The sequence below is a fragment of the Corvus moneduloides genome, chromosome 19, assembly GCF_009650955.1.
Source record: "Corvus moneduloides isolate bCorMon1 chromosome 19, bCorMon1.pri, whole genome shotgun sequence".
Taxonomy (NCBI): Eukaryota; Metazoa; Chordata; class Aves; order Passeriformes; family Corvidae; genus Corvus; species Corvus moneduloides.
In genome coordinates, this window is record NC_045494.1 from 2,291,057 (window position 1) to 2,312,266 (window position 21,210).

Here is a 21,210-nt window from a genome sequence, read left to right on the forward strand (position 1 = left end):
ATTATTTTACGTTCGCAGGGTAATTAAACACAACGCAAATGAACTGCAATCATCAGGGGCAAAAGCATGATGAGGCATTGCTCATGAAATAATTACAGAGATGTGCAGAGCACGGAACTTGCACGCCACAGACACCTTCAGAGCATCAACATTTTCCTTTTTTTCCCAGTTTGAGCCGACAGAGGAGTTGCTGGATTTCTCTGTGAAGGATCATTTTTACACAGCCATCCGAGACAAACATTTTTCATTTTGACAAAATCACCCTGTTTGTTCCCCAGATTGATCTTTGTGTTTGCAAAGAAGCGCAGCACGCTAAAAAGAAAAACAAAATGAAATGAAAGAGGATTTGATATAAAATATTGCACAGCTTGCTCCAAACATCATCTTCTCCTCAAGGCTCAACCTGATTTTGCTAATTTAAAACTGGAGGTCTTGTTTTGATTTTTTCTTTACTTCCTGCATCCCTCCAGCTGCTGAGGGAGCAGCACTTCAGGGAATGGCTCATGACCAGCAAAATGAAAGCTCTCCAGCTTTGTGGATCCCACAGGACTGGGCAGGGTGTAAATAGGTGTCCAAAGCCACCCAGGAACACTGGGGTCAGTTATTCCATTGTCCGACAAATAACAGCTCCACACATTCCCCAGAGGAGCTCTGGGATGAGGCTGCCTCTGAGGAATCATTTGTTGGGACAATGGAGCTTCAGAGCCTCTTGGAGGGACTGGGAATGGGCTTTCTAAACAAGGCAGCTTTGAAACCCCTGACCTGGAGGGCACAGGGCACGGTTTGTGTGCCCTGCCAAGGTCATTCTCTGTCTCTGGGCATGGCCAACCCTGGTCCCTGCAGGGGAAGAAAGTTCACATGGGGCTTGCTCAAGTGCAGGGGCTCCCTGGGCATCCCAAGGGGAAGCTGCTCCCTCGTGCCACAACTGATCTGTCACTGGTGCCCACAGCAGGCAGAGCCCAGCAGTGTGGGACAGTGTGGGACAGTGTGGGACAGTGTGGGCACGCTGTCAGCGAGGTCTGGGATATAAATACTGCTGCACACGAGTTCACTGCTTGTATTCGAGGAGCTCAAGGGAAGAATTTGTTGGGAGGGGTTTTAACGGCAGGAAAAGTTAGATTTGGGACTCTATGGAGAGCCTGCTTAAGGTCACAGCTGCTTTCCTGTAGGAAACCTCTCCAGGATGTTGGCTGGGAGTTTTCACTGGGTCTTCTGGATCCTCACAGCTGGTGATGAGGGCAACAGCACTGAAGGACTTTTGGTTAGACTTGATCTCCAGGGCTGACTTCTCCGCTTGTTTTTCCTGCGTCTTCTCTGCACGGTTCCACTCCTGCTCCTTGCGATCCAGCTGCATGGCACTGCAGTGAGGGGCGTACACCTCCGTGGTCTCCTCAAACTGCAAGCAGTCCACCTTGTAGTACTTCTTCTTGACGTGCAAGACATCGTTGAACCTGTGGCCCCACAGGATCTCTCTGGGAACGTAGGAGCTCCGTGACTGGTGGGAAGTCCCCGTGGAGTCACCCGTGTAGACAAAAGTCACCAAGATCTCAAAGTTGTCCTTGGCCAGAGCTTTGCGGTCCAGGCCGTACAAGGGGCTCTCGCTGTCGATCTCATGGACGACGGTCACTGGCGTGACCAGGATGATCTGGTCATTGAGCAGCTTGAGGTCCCTGTACTCCATGGTCATCCTCCCCTCCTTGTCCTCCTTGTAGCGCAGCAGCTGCGCTCGCACCGAGCCCTCCACCATGTGGTTGGGCCGGAAGTCCCCGATGCGCCACATGAGGCAGAATTTGTCGTCCCTCAGCCCAACCACGGCGTAGTAGCTGAAACGGATGGTCTGAGCTCTTTTCCGGGCCGTGGCCATCTTGGCCAAGGCTGCTCCAATGATGAAGGTGTCGATGATGCAGCTCAGCACCGACTGCAGGATCACCATGAGGATGGCGACCGAGCACTCCTCAGTCACGCAGCGGTACCCGTACCCGATGGTGGTCTGGGTCTCCAGGGAGAACAGGAAGGCTCCCGTGAAGCTGTGCACATTTGCCACGCAGGGGGTGACTTCCTCGTCGCTGAACAAGTCCCCATGCTGGACGGCAATCAGCCAGAACACGAGGCCGAAGAACAGCCACGAGAGCACGTAGGACAGGGAGAAAATCACAAACATGTGGCGCCACTTGATGTCCACCAGCGTGGTGAAAATGTCCACCATGTAGCTCTCCCACTCTCCGAAGATGTGCTTGAAGTAGACGTTGCAGCTGCCATCCTTGTGGAGAAATCTCTTCTGCAGCCTTTTCACCTCCTTTTCCGGGCTTTCCCGACAGGTGCCACGGTTACTGACCTTGTTTCCCTGGACATTCACAGGCCTGTAGCAGCCGCTCTGCTCATTCATCTTCCTCATCTCTGCCTCAGCTTATAGAAAGTCCCAGGGGTTGTTTTCTTTGTTCATTGGAAATCTATGAAATGAAAGAGAAAGTCTATTTTCATTTGAATTTCCAAATCTGAACATGTTCACTCTGTGGCCACCACAGGTAATTTTTGGAAGGGTACAGGCCGTGGCATCCATTACAGATCTTTGCTCAAAACCAGGCCTGGAAATATGAGACAGCTAAAAATCCAATCCGTTGGAAATGCCCTTATCAACCCTAAAATTTGGTCTGTAGATGAAAAGAGAAATCAAAACCTTTGTGGTGACCCCATAGTGAGTAACTCAGTTAATGATCCCATGAAACAACATTAAAAGCAGGGTGAGCTCCCCTGAGCAGTCACAGGAGTGGCACAAACCACTTAAATTTGGCCAAATATTGGAGGTAATGAATTGTTCTTTGCAATTTTCCTTGTTTTCCTCCATTAGACAAAAAACTGGGAAAACCCCTTTATTTAGAGGTAAAACTTCAGTCTCATGGGCAGGGAAATGCAGTGATGGTGTGTTTTAACCAAAAAATTAATCAAACAGATGATCATTCACCATTATTTATGTTTCAGCATAGAAAAACCTGTTCATGGAAGTGAACTTGACTGGGCTGGTGCTACACAGACATGTTTGTTCAATTTGGAGAAAATTATTTACATTTCAAATGAAAAAAGAAACCTCTCTGAGGTCCTGGAAAGCTTCTGAAACGGTTCCTTAAAGCAAACAAAAAAAAAATCCAGCTGCCAAGACTATTTAAATCTTGATTAATGAGTTTGAAACAAACATGGAGGGTGTTAATGGAAGTTGTGGGTGACACAAATTTAGGAAGTGATGTGGATTAGGAGATTCCTTGGTCAGAGCAGAGAAGAACTGAGCAGCACCAGTGCTGGGCCATATTTAGTGACCAATAACAAGAGTTACCTTAGAAATGGAATTGAATTTCCTCATCACCTGGAATCCAGTTAAAAACACGGCATTTAAAAAGGCAAATCCTTTTCCTGCAGGTCTCCAGCTCATTCCACGACATCCCAACCATTGACACAAAACCAATCAGAAGTGATGGGGACACAGCAGAACAATTCCAATTGTTTGCCAATTTCATGCTTCTAACTGATATTCCTAAAGGAAAAAAAAACCCTAATATTTTTGTGGGAAACCTGTCATTATTCCTCCAGAAACAGCAAGTTCTCGATGGAAAAATGACGAGCACTTTTCCCATTTTTAAGCTGGTTTCAGAGTTCGGATGTAGGTTTTCAATGGAGCCAACAAATCCATGGAAAATGAATTTAAGAAAAGCGAATTTCAGAAAAACCAACTCTCCCGGGGGATTTTTTTCCTCAGGTCTTCAGTCCCTTTGCCTGAGCAGAAATGACTGCACACACTTTCAGGCAGAGGAGAGTCAGGCCCATGGAGTGTAAAATATATTGGATGGACTGGATTAACAGCCCAAGAACTCTCCTCTCATCCAAGGAACAATGACAAGCATGCAGAGACATTCATCCAAAAACACTTAAAAGCCAAACATAGTTTCCATTTCTTTTTTTCTCTTTTTTTTTTCCTTTTTTTTTTTCCAGCCCAGAAATGAATGTGACATATGGTGTCGTAGCCTCAGAATGTGGCCTTCATTAAAAAACACAACATTAATGCTTCCAAAAATACTTCTTGGAATAGGGTCTTTGGAAACATTCATATGACTTGCTTTGCTCAGAGTTTTAAACAAACACTGCAGCCTGGTCTATTGAGGATGCTTGACCCAACATTTTCGAAGTCATATTTAATAACAAACAAAAACTGGAAACTGTTGAGGGTTGTTTGTTTGTTTTGTTTGAAGGACCTCATAATGTGAGGTGTGAAAATGAAGCGAATTGTAACCAGGAGCCAGTATAATCTTAAATAAAAACATTTGTAGGGCTTTGCCATGAGGGGCTTCTCTGATCTCTGCTCCCTGGGACAGGGACAGGACCCGGGGAATGCTGGAGCTGTGCCAGGGGAGGTTTTGTTGGGTATCAGGGAAAGGTTCTTCCCCCAGAGGGTGCTGGGCACTGCCCAGGCTCCCCAGGGATGCCCAGGGTGGGGTTGTTGGGGGGTCTGGGCAGGGCCAGGAGCTGGACTGGGTGATCCTTCATCCCTTCCATCCTAATATTCCATGACTCCATGATTCTAGCAGTTTTCTTATTGACTGGTTCAAACCAGAGTTCCGTGAAAACACTCCCAAACATTGCAGGACTCTAAAGGGGACTCAATTTCATGAATCCAAGGCTCCTGAGTGAATTCCACTCTCCGCTGTTGCCATCAGAAAATCATCTGATTTCCAAAATTGTGTTTTGCTGGCACCACCTTCAGATTTTGGTGGGAAGAACCTTGGATTGTGACACATAGAGCAACAGGGTAAAGGCCGCTCTGATCTCCTGGTCGTCTGTCACAACCAGGAGACAACTTTGATGGGGATGGGCCTTGTTTTAGGAGCTCTGACTCTACAAGGGTCTCTCCTAAATACACGTTGCAGTTATACAAATACTGCCATGGATGTCTGAGATGAGTTTTTGGCTGGCATAAGAAGCCATGGAACAGGTTGGGATTTTCCAAAACAATCCAAAGTATGTCTGCAATAAGAAGGGGAATGTGTTGCAGAGCTCCCTAAACCAAAACCAAATATCCAGCCCTGGAGCTGGATAGAGGAAAAAAGAACCAGCGCAGAGCAAGGTTACCAGACCAGGATTGCCCCCAGGACCTTGGTCGTGTTGAAAATTGGATTTCTCGGAAGCATTTGGTATTGCCCTGTGGAGACTGCCCCAGGTGACCTAAACCCCCAAACTGCCCAGTGGGGACTGTCTCAGGTGACCTAAAACCCCAAACTGCCCAGTGGAGACTGCCCCAGGCGATCAGAAATCTCGGGAAATAACCCCCTCAGCCACTCCAAAGCATCGAAAAATGTTGCCCAGTATTCTGGGTGTGCCTAAGGATAAGCCAAACCTGCACTTTTCAAGGCCACCTCTTCAAGTCTCTTGAGTGCAATAATAATCACAATTAACGATCATGCATCATAATTAATAACTCTTTGACATTGATGTTGCTCAGAACGTTCAGGTCCAAAGACCCACCCTTCAGTGTTCATGGATTCTGTAAGTCAGGATTAGGATCTGTCCCTCATTCCTGGGGACACCGTTAACAGACACGTGATTTCCCTGTTCCAGACAGGGACAGGGAAGTTGGGAACGCAGCTGTTCCTCCCTCCCTCTGCTGAGGCACTCTGACTGCTGCAGAATACTCTGAAGACTCTGATTATGACCAAATTATTACCAAACCACAGACTCCCAGCCAGACTGATAAGCTTCAACCTTAGAGTAATTTCAAAAAGCTGATTTTCCCAACTGGAAATATCCGACACATCCCTAAGAAAGCCACACGATTCCATGAGAGGTCCTGTTACCCGCTAAAGATTAACAAAGGGGGTGGAAGAGGATTTAAAAACATTCTCTACTCACTAAAGCTCAAGATCTGTTGATGCAAATGACTCTCAGATGTTGCCAGGAAGCGTTTTCACCTTCCCCTAATGCTGACACATAAACCCTCCCTCTTTTCTGTCTTGCTTTTACTTTCTGTGGGTTTTTTCCTGGATTTCTGGGCATGTTTGTGCACATCGTGAGCCTCCCCTTGCGCTGCAGCCCTGCTGATGTTCACAGTACTTTTGCTCTCCGTTCTTATAAATGTATTTCCCCCCTCCAAATGAAAGTTTGTCAGAGATAAAAATGGAGCAGTGAAGCCAAGCAGGAAGACAAAAACTGAGAAATCTCGAAGATTTCTTTAGGGTAAATGGCAGAGAGTTGTTCTAAAGAATAAATGTATCAGACTCAGAGGTCAGAAACCAGAATAATTCTTAATCAATTCTTAACAGTGCTTCATTATCTCAGCCAAGGCCAGGATTTTACTGTGTTGGATCCTGAAGTGCTCAGGGGGATACAGAACTGCTCCAGAGATCTGTGTTCAGGGGGCTGCACAGTGAACCCCCAAACTGGTATTGTCTAAAAACATCACCCCAATCATATACGGGAGGAAATTCCTGTATTTCAAAGGTCATAAAGGAGTGCAGTGGCAGAAGCAGATCAAACCCAGCACCCTCTTCTACCCAGTGAAGAGCTGCCACAAAGCAAACACCAGCAGGAGCAGATTTTCTTATCATATTTATATTTTCATGTAGTTCCTCTCGAGCAGAGCAGCTGTGCCAGAACAACTTGAACTCCTGATTTTCAGCTCCCTTGGAACAGCCACTTCAAAGCCCTGAGCATCAAGCTGAGCCTTTCAAAGACTTTCACTGGATGTAATTGTCAATTTAATCCCGATATTTGGAGTTTAGGGCTCAGTGCTTTGTGAGGATAATCCCTCTTGCACCATAACCTAATACCTAACAAATTGCTGCTACACCCCTTTTATGACTCTCTTTTCCCATTATGTAAACAATAGGGGTGAATTTTTGTTCGGTGACAACTTCAGTCAACAGCCTGTTTGTAAAACATTAAGCAAAACAATGTGAAGATCTGGGTTCCAGAATAATTCTGTTCTGAGATTAAATCAAGAAGAAAACAACCCCAAAATCTCCAAATTAAACTGGGTGCTCATTCTCACCCCCACACATGGAAGTGGTGTCTCTCTCTCTCTCCAGTGTTGCTTTAGCAATCACCTCAGTTTCCTGCTTCATTTTGGAAATGATCTGAAAGGTTTCCAGTTTTAGTCATTGTTGTGTAACCCTGGAAGGGTTTCAGCTCAGAGACCAGAAATGTGACAAGTCAGAACCTTTGGAGCGGCTTTGGAATTGGCTATAGTAGTCGTTCCTTTAAAAAAATCCACCACCCACAAAACCTAAATAAATCTATTGCAGGACAACATTAAGGCTCCTTCTTCTCTCTTTCCTTCCTTCCTTTCACTCTTTTTGTTGCAAAGGGACTTCTTCTGGTACCCACAGCCAACCCTTCTGCTTCTGATCCGGCCTTCCACTATCCCAGGGTGCTCCAAGTCCAACCTGGCCTTGGACACTGCGAGGGATCCAGGAGCAGCCACAGCTTCCGTGGGCACCCTGTGCCAGGGCCTGCCCACCCTCAAAGGGAGAAATATCTTCCCAGTATCCCATCCAAGCCTGCCCTCTGTCAGTTTAAGCCAACATATTTAATGTTTGTCAACTCAGATCCCCACAGGTCACTGAAGGCAGCTCTACACGGGGAAAGGGAACACAAAACCCCCTAAACTGAGCCCAGAGTCAGACCTGGGGGAGCAGGGATTTAGGAGAGGGGTTCCCACAACAGAGCATGACCAGGAGCATTCCAGTGGTGCTGCCTTTACAGGTGGAGCACATCCCAGAGGGAGCTTCAATCTCACATCCACAGTGACATCTTGGATGCCACCGGAGTGAAGCTTTTAAAAGGCTCAGCTTTCCCTTGAAAGCAAAAATTTTGTTTTTCACATCCCTTCAGCTGAGACAAATGAGTGCTGCAGGTCACCAAGGGCTCCATCAGCCTGCAGCCCACAGCTCTGCAGACATCACCTTGCAGGTGACCCCTGTCCCCTCCAGCATTTTTTGTACAAAATCCTCTCAACAGCAGAAGAAAACATTGCAAGTACAGAAAGAAAAGAAAACACTGGGGTTGGAACTGGATGATCTTGAAGGTCCCTTCCAACCCAAACCATTCTGATTCTAACACACCCAACTCAGAGCAAAATGTTGTTTATTTCTTAGACTTCTTAGTCAATGGCTCCATACAGACAGAGAGCTAAAGAATCAATATCAAAGTGTTTACTGAGCATTTTAAAGAACAGACACAGGCACCAAAGAGCAGCAGAGCTTTGCAGATGTTTTCGAGTCACGCAGTGGTGCCGTGATCCCCACTGGAACAAGGCACAGCAACAGATATATTGACATTTAATTCATCTAAGTGAAACCGGATCTGCTTACAACAAAACCAATAAAAAAGTAAAAACAAAAATGAAGAAGTTTGGCCTCTTAAAGTCAGGCAAGACAGAGTGGAAGCTGCTCCTTGGTGAAGGCTGGTTGCCCATTTCAGAGCCACAGGATGGGCTTAAATGGAAGCAGCTCCCTGCTTTCCACTCAGAGCAATTCCCAAAATCCATAGAAAGCTGCAAATGTCTATTTTGATTTATTTGCCCTGTATGCACTGCACGGCTGTAGCCAGGAGCCAGCAGTGGAAACACTGAAATACCGGGAGAGATGGAAAGTGCTGGCAACTCGAGGCTCTTGATTTGGGGCCTCGCTGCCATTCTTTGTCCCAGACGCTTTGGCAGGAGGGAAACCTAAAACTGTTCCCTCTGGGGAGTCTCTTCCTCTTCTTAACCCTCAGCTCCCAGCAGCTCTTGCCCAGATGGGACCGGACCCAGCAGGGACTGGGCACAGCAATCCCAGCTCAGCCTCCCCTCGCGCGGGGCTGGGTGGGTGCAGGGGCCCCAGGCTGCCCCACTACGGCTGAACCTGAACTGGGGCTGAGCTGGGATGGCCCAGCAGGGAAAGAGAGTGACCAGGAGCACCTGAGCCAAGCCTCAGAGGTGACCCTGCCGTGTATCCCACACTGGAATGGGGCAGCTGGATCCCCCCAGGGCCACCGTCATCCCCTCCTCCTGCCTGGAAATTCCCCCTCCTGCCTGGAAATTCCTGCTCCTGCCTGGAAATTCCTCCTCCTGGTTCTCTTCCCATCAGCTGAAAGCCATGTGAATATTCATATTGAGCTGACAGGACCAGAGGGTCTCCATTTCTGCTCAAGCTCCTGTAGTTTCAGTTCTTAAAGGCGGTACAGTTGGTACACATCCTAGAACTGAAAATCATGGAACGGTTTGAGTTGGAAAGGACCTTAAAGATCATCTTGTTCCACCCCTGCCATGGGCAGGGACACCTTCCCCTGCACCAGGGTGCTCCAAGCCCCATCCAACCTGGCCTTGGACACTTCCAGGGATGGGGCAGCCATGCAGAGATGGAACAACTGAAAAATTTATTTTGTATCCAGGTTTCTCCCTTTGGAAATCAGTAACCAACCTATTCCTTAATTCAGCAGGCCCCCGGGCTTTAATGCAAATTAGCTGTGAGGCAATCAAATACCAGTGCCAGCACTAATTAGCACTTCCTTCTCCCCTGACACACGGGTGTCTGCCCTGACGCCCAAGGAAGCTTCATTCCCATCCACCCCATGCTGCACCTCATGGATTTCCCTCCGCCTTCAGAGCCACAGCAAAATTCCTCGAGGAACTTTTCCCCTCGGCCCTTGTTGCCAGGAGCAGAACAGTTTGTTGCAGCTCTGAATAGCCATGATGTCATTAATGAATTAATGCGTTCTGCAGTAGGTGAGTGGCAGGTCAGGAACAATGACAGAACGAGATCAGAGAGTGCTGAGCACTCGTTTAACAGAGCCAACACCCTCAGCTCCCTTATTTGCTGTTCTGTCCCTTCCCAAAACACAACAGGTTATTAATAATCTGGGAATCTGGGGGCAGGCAGGAGCTGCTATTCCAAAAGGGTTCTTCCAGTCTCAGGAACAGCTTCCTGTACGTCGCCCTGTGCAGCTCTGCTTCCTGAGGCAGGCAGCGCACTCCTCTCCTTCCTGTCTGCTAGAAACCAAGGAGCCAGGAAAGTGCACTGGGACAGCACAACTTGGAGGCACTGTAATCCCAGCTGGGTCCCTTATCCAGGGATATTCCAATATTCCTGTGTGCCTTATTCCAGTCTGTGGAATAGCAAAGGTGCAGACAGGGCAGACCGACCTCTGGCATTCCTGTGGGGCTCAGTGCTCCCAGTTCTGCACCCCAGAGAAGGGAAGGTGACCTGGCTATCACCAAGAAGGTCAGAGAAGCTCTGAGATCACCTGTGCAAGTCCTGATCCTGCCAATCCCAAAGGCTGCAGCTCCCAGGCGGGAATCTCTGTGCTGGTGTCCACGGAGTTTGGAGCAGATGCTTTGTTGCTGCATTTTACAGGAATAGAACAAATCTGACTCCCAAGTGAACACGAGTGAGCTCCGTACGACAGATCGGGAGGGAAAATGCGAGCAGGAAGCCTGAGGATCTCTGATTTAGGATTTTTCTTCCCCAATCCTTGTAGGAAGTTCCCTGAGGTCCAGCTTGACATCACTTATTAACAGGCAGGGGAGACAGGAACACTTTCAAGTCACCACTGATCCCAACTTTAGGCCACTGACCTCAGCAGGAATTCTGCTCTAACACGCAGAAACTGCCTCATCTCACCTAAAAAAATATCCCAAAAGCCAATTAAATCACCAAAGCCTTTACGTTTTCAGAACTAACAACAAGTCTAACAGTGAAAACATCATTTTGCATTATTTCTCTGAGGAAATGGGAAGGAGAATTGAAAAAAAACAAAAAAAAAAATGCAAATAAAATTAATCACATCCACTATGACTGAATTTTTTAGGAAATACCACCAAAAACTTCTGACTCAGACTTTCAAACTCATTCCTAAATTAAAGAAAGGTTGAGGTACAGCTGAGTGTCACGTCAAACAATGTGTCAGTGCTTTTTTCTCTTTAGGAAAAGCACCAGAAAACTGTGAGTGACACAGATAAGGCAGGCAGTCAAATACTGAACTTCAGGAAGTCAATTTATCCATCAGCACTGGGGTCAGGAACCACTGTTTGCTTTTCTGAGCAGCTTCATGTGACTGTCCTTTCATTTGGGAGCACAGATAAAGCAGAAATCCACCTCTGATATGATTTTCCACCCAAATCTGATTTTCCTCTCCATTCTCTATCCCCAGCCAAAGCCCAGAGTCCTCCAGAGCACCCCGAGTTTCCGGCCCCTCATCCAAACCAAAGCACATTTGCTGGGCTGTGGATGTCACCACATTTCTCAGCCAGCCTGTGAAGCGGATTAAATGCTCTCAGAGCTCAGGGGGCTGATCCAAACCCCGCTGAAGGCAGCACAGGGGTTGTGTTTGATCTCCTGCTCTGGATCCCAGCTGGCACTTGGGTTTCTCAGTATCACCACAGGCAGCATCCACCTCGGGATTGGCTTGGCCTGCTGGAATTGCAGCAGCACTTTCTAAGAAACCAGGGCTTTGTTAAACCTTCGCTCCCTTTTTTTTTGGTTCGCAGACTTTGGCAGAGTTATGAGTTTCCATATTGTCATTTAACTCCACGGAGTTCTGGAGGAAATTCAGGGTTGGGATGATTTTCTCAGAGCTGACTTTAAACACCTTGTGGAGCAGACATTGGTCTGTCCATCCCTCCGTTCCTCCATCCATCCATCCATCCATGCATCCATCCATCCCTGCCTCCATCCCTCCATCCTCCCCTGTCTCAGCAGGGCTGCCTGTGGCCTGGAAAGGGAGATCATCCTGAAACCCAGGAGTTATTTCCTCAGAGCTGACTCTCAGCATGGTGCTGGCCACTCTTGGATTCCACTGTCATTCCTTTCCCAAGCCCAACACTCTGATTTACAGAATCTTGGTGTTCTGCAAGCCAGATAATTGAAATAATGTGGAAAAACATGGGTAGCTGTGTGTGTTTGGGCCCTATATTCCAGAATTTTATTTTAACCTCAGTGTTCAGATTGAATAACTTCATTTTTGGTCTCCTGAACCTGTCCCACAGCTTATTCCTGATCACCTGAGGGAGCTATGGATGCAAAAAATAGGATTCTAAGCAATATTAAGACAGGCAGAATATCCCTTTAAACCCCTCTTCTCCCCCATTTTTAAAACATCCTCGGATGAGTTACTCATTCCTCTAAAGATGGAAACATTGACCCTAAATCGATCATTCATGCCAGGCCTGCACTTTAATGATTGTGCACATCAAATATTTCCTGGGATGAGCTTTACCCATCGTCTCTGACTCCAGTTTAAACTTCCACCTCTCTACTCCATCCACAGCCAGATTCAGATCTTCATCCTTAAGATCCTTTTCAATATTTCCACCGGCACCAGAGAGTCCTTACCCGCAGCAATTCCCCGTTCTTTGGATCAATGTATCACCTCTGCAACAGCATTTCTCACATCTAATCCTATTTTTTTTTTCACATCTTCCCACTCTCCTGCTCTTTAGAGTTGTATTTGGGAGCATTCTGAGTTCTCAGAGGTAACTGAGGGAAGGTTTTGCTTGCTGGGTATTACTGTATCCCACAGCCGTAGGGAGGAGAGGAGATCCAACAGGCAGGAATTGTGCAGCAAGATTGATTTATTTAATTATTTCACAAACTCTTTTATAGACTTTTTTCTTCACAGCCTAATTGGACAAAGGATCAGCCACCCCTTGGGGTGATTGGCTAAAATCCTAAAATATCCATTGTCAAAATATTTTTCTGCTGTACCATAAACAAGGCTTTGCAAGGTCGCAGGTGTTTATAGAACTCTGCTACTATCTTTGTGAGAGAGAAAAGTATCTCACAGGCTTAGAAAGAAGCGGGAAAATGTCTTGCTAACAGCATTTTTGTATCCACAGCTGGGTTCTTTCTCTCCTGTGCACGTGGCAATAATTGCAGGGACACTGGGAAGGACCTTTCCAATCTGCCTCGCCCACTTTAAAAAGGTTCTTTTCATGCTGCTGAAAAACCTTTGAATCTTGACCATCTTTATTTCATCTGTGTTGATTGCTACCAGCATTATTAATGTAATTTCCTATTTTCTTTATTTTTGTACCCATTTTTCAACCACTCTGTGTCAAATCAGCCCTTGCCAAACTGGTTTGGTGGCAAATCCCAAACTTCTTCCATGGGAATCCCAAGGAATGGAGTCTTCAATCAGCTTCTGAAGGGCTGGAGAGGAGCCCCAGGCCAGGAATGTGGGATAACGACTATCTAAGAGCTGAGATATTGGGTTTAAATCTAAGGAAAACCTCCATGCATATATTTAAATATAAGCACATAATAAGAATGAACATAAACCTGCTGCGAATCTTCCTAAAACTGGAGCAGGAAAGGCAAAATCTTCAGTGAAGGCTTTGTAAAAAACCACTGGAGGAATGCAACAAATTGGTTTTTTCAGTCCTATATTAATGAATTTATCAGCAAATCCTTCAGCTGCCTCAGGGGTAGTTAATATTATTTTTTGTCCAAAATACTGATCTGTTTCCAAAAATGACAACACTTATTTAAAAATAAACGAAACAAAAAAGAAGCGTGTATCTAGAAGTTGCCATTGATAAAAAAATTAAATGTAGGGATGTTTTAAATGAGATTTTTGCCTCCCTGTGAGTTGCACAGAGGCTGATTTGTCCCCCTCAAGGCCTGGAATCTCAGACTCTGTGGTCGCCCTTTGTGTGGAAGGTTTTCCCCCAGCACTGCTGAGTGAAGGAGCTGCTTAATGGGAATTGAGCCCGTTCCAAGCTGTTTGCCACGGAGCTGCTCAGCCAGCCGTGTTTTTCCTGTTTTACCTCTCCAGGCAAACAGTGTGAAGGAGCGAGCAGATCTTATCAGAGCCCATGTTAACAAAAATACATCAAATAAAAACCTGCTACATTGCAAATGTCAACACTCCACACACAAAAAGTGATATCTAAACTGCAGTAGGGTTGATTTTATTGCCAAAGCAATTCCCAAAGATTGTTTTGAGAGACAACTTTTCTACTTGGCCTCACAGGTGCTGTGGGTCTGTGAAATAAATGCCTCTCTCATTTATTATACAGTGAATTTACAGGGGTGCTGTCACCAGAGACAAGAGCGTGGCTAAAGAGAATTTCACCCTCTGCTTTGAAATTTACTGCCACTGTCCCCAGATTAGTTGGGAGTTGGATGAATGATCGGCTATCAAAATTAAATTAAATTCAGAGGTGATGTATGCAGCCTCAGTGGGAGATTGATCCTATTTTGTATCTTATATTTTCCCTGGGTCATTCTTACTCCCGTTTTCACTGAATCAAATGGAATTACAGCATCACTTGCTCCCGCTCAGAGCCAGAGTCCTTCCGAAGTCGCACAAATCCAAAGGTGATTAATGAAACCCCAAATCACTCCCAAGGCCTGCCCAGCCCCGAATCACGAGCTCGGGCTGGCAGCATTCCTCCTCAGGAACATTCCGTATGGTGCTAAGCTCCATCACCTCGGGATGAGAGGATCTCCGGGAAGTGAAGTCTGTGAAGAACACAAAGCGGTGTTTCCCACAGAAAAAAAACCCAGAAAACATCACTCGGATGTCTTAAAATGGGAGCAACTGTGAGGCTGATCGCGCTCGGGAGGGAAAGCGCAGATTAAGGAGAAGTAAAAAGCGACCTCAGAGGTGCTGGCAGGAGGCCAGGAGTGCTGGAACAAAGGGAAAGCGATCTGAGAGCAGTAATGGCCCAAACGTCCGCGAGGATGAGCCTCCAGCCCATCGCAATGCTGGAGGGATGAAGCGATGTCCCCGATGTCCCCGCTGCTGCCAAGGCCCCGCAGTCACACAGGACTCTGCTCCTGCTGTCTGAAGGAGCTGCCAGGGGCTCCAGCCACGCCGTGACGTGTGTTGATAATTATGATATTCTGCCATCAATTTGCTCTCGGGGTGTTTTTCCAATCAGGCTCGGAGATCTCTTTGTTCTGCCGTGTAAAACCCGCCTTTGAGGTCACTCCTCGCCTCCCACACCCTTGGCTGTTTATGGATGGCCTCGCAAAGCTCAGAGCCCATTTCCCATTGAGGAAGACAAGGAACAGGTTGTGTCATTGTCTGGCTCGATTGTTCTCCAGAACGAATTCCAAGGAGAGGAACAGCTCACCAGCTTGGGGCTTTATTGTTGTAAAAGCCTCCAGTCAACAATGAAAGGATGTGCAGGGTACCAGTCACGACTGAGAGAAAAATCTGCTTTTCCTATTAAAAAATGAATGGGAACAATCTCCATTGATTCGAAAGGAAAATTGGTAAAAGGTCCAAGGGCCACCTACTTGAAATGAGTGCTAAGGGCCATTTCTGATGTCACCAAAACAGGTGGCTCTGGATTTCTATGTGTGGCAGAGGTCTGTAGGGACATCCCAAGGGATGCCAAACTTTCTGTGCTTTGGTTCAGGGTAGAGGGACAGATTTTGGCACCCTAACCTGCATTTCCTTAAAGCTGCAGGCAGCACATTGTCCTGTCCTAGTCCTGGGCATTGTATCCGTTTAGACAGAACTCTGGGATCTTCCAGAATAAAAGGATCCTTATTGCAGGAGTTGGAAAAATGTCCAAGCAGGAGGGATGAAATATTGCCCCTCCACATTGAACAGGGAACCTTTTCTTCCACTGTTGCTTTAGGACTTGCTCCTGCAAGGTCTTGTCTGTCAGCAAATGCAATCAGGTTTAAGAGCCTGAATTACCATCCTGGAAATCACTGGGAATTATTTTGGCGGTATAAAATAAAGCAAGGGCGGAAGTTCTCCAGCAGATTTGGGCCACCATGCTCAGCACCCTGCAGAAAGGAGCCTTTAGTTCTCAAAACCATTCCTTGTGTCCAGGACAGCCACTCATTAGGGCTCTGTGCAGGGAGCTTGGATTTCACTCACTTGGAAGATATTCCTCCCAACCCCCTGGGACACACAGGCTCTGGTTGGTTTGGAAAACAAAATGATTAACGGCATTTCCCAAGTTTTTCCACTGAGCAGATTTGAGCCGAGCTCTGTCACAAGCTGAAGAATTTGCAGGAATAGTGTCAATCTGATGTCATAGTGGCAATAAATCCTATTGTACTGGATTACATTTTACCCGTTAAAATGCTCTGACCTATTGTCATCCAAGTGGAACCACATTCCACTGGCTGCTCAAAAGGTTCTGATTTCACTCCCGATTGTTGCCAGGGCAACCGCACCTCCATCCAAAACTGCTTCACCAGCCACTGAACTCCATTTGAACAGACCCTTGCAGATAAAGCAAAGCACTATTTACTTATCCCCACTGAAAAAAGTCCAAATCAAACCTTTCTGAGACCTGAATAACAGAAACTCGTGGGAGTTGTTGGAGGGTTACTTGGGGTTTTCTGCATGATGCACCAATTGCCTCCTTTCTTTGTGGAATAACTGGTTGTGGTGACAAAATACCATGAAAAGATTAATATTCTTAGGCTATCCAAAGCAGGAGTGCACTGGAAATCTCACCACAGGCCGCTCCTGGAAAGAGTCCTCACTCCGTTGTGGAAAACTAGAAGGATTTTAATGAATAGTCAAACAGCTGCTGAAGGCTTGGGAGGGGAAATAGAAATATATTAATTTCCCCGTTGAGATTTCTGGTGGAAAGTGGCCTGTGTTTTATGGCCTCTGCTTTTATTAAATGAATATCATTTCTGTGGTTCAGAGTTGTCTCAATCCATCCTTGAGTGGGACAAAGCCAGGTAGAAAATTGCTCTTTCTCCCAGGGCTGCTGGGGATCAGCATTTCCTGGAGAGCAAAAGGGGCCACTTGGCCATCAAAGATCAGGTCTGTAAAGGCAAGAGTGAGCAGGGCCAGGTGATGCTGGTTCTGCCACTCCAAGCCAGTGCCCCAGTGCTGACACGCACAGAATTCGGTGCCAGTTTGACCAGTTTGACACCAGTTTGAGAGAGAACATTTTAAAAGGAACTAGAGATGCTTTGTGAAGTTGTCTCAGGAATGGAGATGCCTTTATTACACGTGGAAGATTTCCAGCTGGTGTTGCTCTTCTATCCAGATGAGTCTCTTCACACAGCTCTGTGAGCCCCTCTCTTGGTTTTCCCTTGAGGAAAATTCGCCTGAAAAAATGGTTGTTCACCAAAATTGCCTCTTTTTTCAGTTTGTTTGCCAGACTGTTGATTTTTATCAAATGTCAGTTCTTAGCTCTTCTCAGGGAAGTGTTGACCTGCTCTCCTGTACCACGACAGCAAAAAGAACCCCAAAATTCAGTGGTTCCTCTGCTGAACTTTTCCACAGGAAATTAAGGGCTGAAACCCTCTCCACTCTCCCAATTCCCCACCCCACTGTGTCACCACGAAGAGTTGAGGAGTTGAAGGTTATCCTCCCCCCTCTGCACCCTCAGAACATGAATTTAGCTGCTTTAAAAAGAGGAACCAATGAGGGAATCATGACTGGAAAATACAAGAAATGAACAGTTCCTTGTGAAAAGCAGCACAGAGACTTCTTGAATTACAGCTTTGCCTCCTGCCAGACAGGACAGACGAGTCCTCTCTTACAACTGAAGATGAAAAGATGAAGAATCAAATCAAGCCCTTAACCCGGTTTAAAAGCAGACAGAAATGTGGGGTGGTATTTGCTTGTTGGGCTCGTTTGTATTTATCACGTGGCAGTTTAATTGCACAATGAATTACTGGAAAGGGGAGTTCTGTTACCAAACTTTCTCACCAAAAGCTCGGGGGGGAGAGTATTGGGCAAGAAAGGTGACTAATGAAAGAAAAAGGGGCAGAGCATCAGCCCATCTCCAGAATTTCAGTCACGCCAGGGAACACTGAGGTGAGAGAGCAGCATCCGGGTGAAAGGCAGAAACTGTCTCACCGTGAAGTGTTTCCCACCTGACCTTTCCACGAGCTGTTCAGAACCTCTGCTGGCACAGGGGCGGCTCACATTTCAACCTTCGCGTCTGGCAACGCATCCTTTGCTAAAGTTTTCTTTCTTTAGAAACCAATCCATCAGTCCCTGCCCTTTCTGCCTCCAGAGTACAGCAGTCCTGGGGAGGACTTGGCTGGTATTTCTGACACTTCTAGAACGGAGAGGTTGCTACACTAATGAAGCCCATCTAAAATACGGATTGCCTGGATATTGCCTGAATTTAGCGAGTTTGCAGCTGGTTAACTCTGATTGATCAGCTGACATTTGCTGAGCGCTGCCAAACCATCCATCAGCAAGTGCTGCAATAATCCTGGTTTTGTTGGTAATAGATCAACTGCCTGAGCTCTGCGGAGCTCAGCTGATTTAGCAGCACCAATCTCATTGTCCACTGCATTCACACCTTTTCCAGCGTAGGAATTAGGAGAGTGCAACTGAATGTCTGCTCTCGTGTCAGAAATGCTCAGAAGTGTCATGGAGTGTGGGATGGAGGTGAGAGAGAAGAGAAGAGAAGAGAAGAGAAGAGAAGAGAAGAGAAGAGAAGAGAAGAGAAGAGAAGAGAAGAGAAGAGAAGAGAAGAGAAGAGAAGAGAAGAGAAGAGAAGCAAAAGTGCTGTGAGGTTCATCAGTGAAGTCTTTGCAGACCATGAAAGTTGATTTTCCTCCTTTCCTTCATTCAGTGACTAACTTCTGTTACTGTAACTAGGAGTAAGAGAGTTTATCCTCACCGATACTTAAATATTCACTTCCTCTTCTCCACCTCCTACATTTTCTTGAAAAAGCACTTCCCTCTCCATTCTGGCTCTAGCAAGAAAGCTCACAACAATACTACAGAAAACACTATAAAAGAAGGGGGTTTGTTTTCTAAATGTTTATAATCACACTCTGTATCACCATCCCCACGGGGAATGAGTCAGGGCTCCCAGGAGAACACAATCCCAGAAGAAAGGAAAATGATGTAACACCAGGACATTGCAAAGCTTTTTGATCTGGGCAGAGCACCTCTCACAGCCTGGATCCCCTCTGGATTTCCAGGCTTGTGGTGGCCACTGCCATGGGAAAGACCTTTGCTCCACAGGCCAAGGCCAAGGATTTGAGGAAGTCTGACAACCAGGAAGATGCAGAAGCCAGGATTGTGTAACCAAAACCCTGGCAAAGGCATTCCAAGCCTTTCAGTGACAGCTGCATTGTCTCCCTCTGCCATCTTTCAGCTTGCTCTGTCTGCCAGGGGAGCTTTACCAGACAGGTAACCTGCACCATGGCTGCAGGACTGAAAACCCCAAAGAGACAGCAAGGAAAGGAAATCCTGCCCCAGCTCTGCCTCCTGGGTGAACTTCCCAGATCCTCAGCCTCCTCAGAAAGGTTTTGCAGCTTTTAGGACAGCTTCAAATGTTTGCTCAGGGTTTAGAAATACAGAAATAGAGGGATTTCTAGGGGGGGATCCTTTTTTCCTCACGTTTGTTTGTGGATTTTCACGGTGTAGGAGGGGGAGAATCTCTTGGCAGGCTCGTTGCACAGACACATTTGGGTACAGGTCACACAGGTGCTCCTGCACAGACACTCACATCCAGCGAAGTTGTGTCCATGCCTGTTCCTCAGGCCTTCGCTGCTTGGCCCACACTCATCCAACCATCTCAACAAACGCTGAGCAGGCTCCCAGGGCCGGCTCTGGGGCAGGCTGATCCTTTTGACTCATTTCAGCCACCCTTTCTCCCAGTCTGCAACCCTCAATTTCCTTGGAGTGAGCCCAGAGTGCCGGTGCTGCTCTGCCCTCCTCACTCAGGAATTCTTGTGGGCAGCTTTGCTGCTCCTCTGGTGATGAGAGGGTGCTGAACTCCTCCAGAAGTGGACAGAAAGGAACAGAAAGGGTCAGCCCCACGGTCTGTGTGGTCTCACATCCCATCCCCAGCAGAGGCCGATGCCGAACGCTCCAGGGGAAGGTGTCAGAGCCCTGCAGCTGGCAGCTAGGAAGGGTTTCCCTCCTCTGACAAGTTCTCACCCTGATCTGCGGTAATTAGAGCCTGGCTCAGCCCTGCAATTACACAGCTTAACACCCTCCCTGAACATGGACTCGAACAACACCAGAGCTCTGCCTCTCTTTAATATTCAAATGAACGCTGTCCTGCTGAATCCCAGCCACACGAACCGTGCTTCCAAACAACCACCAACGAGCTGCCAGGTTACACGCCAAATACCCCTCCAGCCGAACGAGATAAGCAGTTTATCCCCACACAGGTTGTTTAGTTAGTTAAAGCTCTCTAAGGCAATAGAATTTCTGTTTACGTGTACAAACACGGGGAAAAGAGCAATTAAGGAAGTGAGAAATGGGCTTTACCTTAAAGTCCTGCTGGGGGTTGAAAGAATCTCTGCTTCACTCCCTCCTTTCTTTTCCTCTGTCTCTCTCCCTCTCTTCTTGCATGGCTGGACTGACAGGTTGGCAGAGTTGAGAACGACAGGTTGGGTTTGTTTTTTTAGACACAACTCCTCCCCCTCTCAAAGAGAAGGAAAAAAAAAAAGAAAAAAAAAAAGGCAAGACTGTTTGGGAAAAGTTCACAGAAAATCCCGTCCTTTCAGCACATTTGAACTGGTGAGAAAAATGCTACTTTGGGGAGTCCAGCAGTTTTCCAATTGTTTTTCTCAAAAAGGCTCAAGGTCTGCTTTGCAATAATTATGAAGCAACCAAAGGATTTACACCAGGAACTGACTTGACCCCAAACCTTCCCCATTTCCCTGATAATTGATCCAGAGGTAATTACAGCCCCTTAGTGCAGCCTTGACAAGAGGGCTTTGGCAAAAGTGGAAAGGGCTTTTTGCAGGCAGCACAAATATCTTTGGGCCTTGGATTTTATCCTTGCATCCCAGCACCACTCTGTGTAATAAATGTCACCAACAGATGTCTGAAAACCTAATTTTTTCCCTCAGAACCCTGTGCTGCTGCTAACTTGCCCTCACAGCAGGTTGTTTTAAATTCCTCTTTTACTCTATGCTCTGAACTGGTTGCAGAGACACCCGCTCAGCTTCTGTCCCTGTCACCTGAGAGGATCCCAGAGAGCTGGGGGAGGTTTCTAACAGACCACACCGACCCCAGAAATGAGGTCAGTGTCCAAAGCTTCCACTTCCCCAGGCCTTCCCAGGTGTTCTGGCTCAGATGGACAAAACACATCCCTGGGAATGCTCTACTGCCATGTTTTTAATCTCAGCCCTTTGGAGAGTGTTAGAACCAAGACGCAGACACTGATCTCACCCCGGGTTTATCACTAAATTCTTAGATTAGGGCTGTGTCAGACAAACTCTGCCTGCTCCTAATTCAGTGCTGCTGCTGCCTGTGCCCTCCTGCCCGTGGAGCTTT

The 21,210-nt window shown here is 46.9% G+C and overlaps 1 protein-coding gene across 2 annotated transcripts in view; it reads right to left on the reverse strand.

Annotated features, from left to right (window-relative positions):
• Positions 1-21,210, reverse strand: part of KCNJ16 (potassium inwardly rectifying channel subfamily J member 16) — a 33,443-nt gene continuing 12,233 nt past the window's right edge. Inside the window, exons 2-3 of one of the 2 annotated variants that reach the window (XM_032129314.1) lie at positions 20,197-20,351; positions 1-2,450 (exon numbers count right to left, since the gene is read on the reverse strand). In XM_032129314.1, the coding sequence (XP_031985205.1) occupies positions 1,115-2,395 (1,281 nt within the window). In that variant the 5' untranslated portion in view covers positions 2,396-2,450; positions 20,197-20,351 and the 3' untranslated portion in view covers positions 1-1,114. Of the gene's footprint in view, positions 2,451-20,196; positions 20,664-21,210 lie in introns of those variants that run through there. The other variant, XM_032129315.1, reaches the window with a different exon arrangement.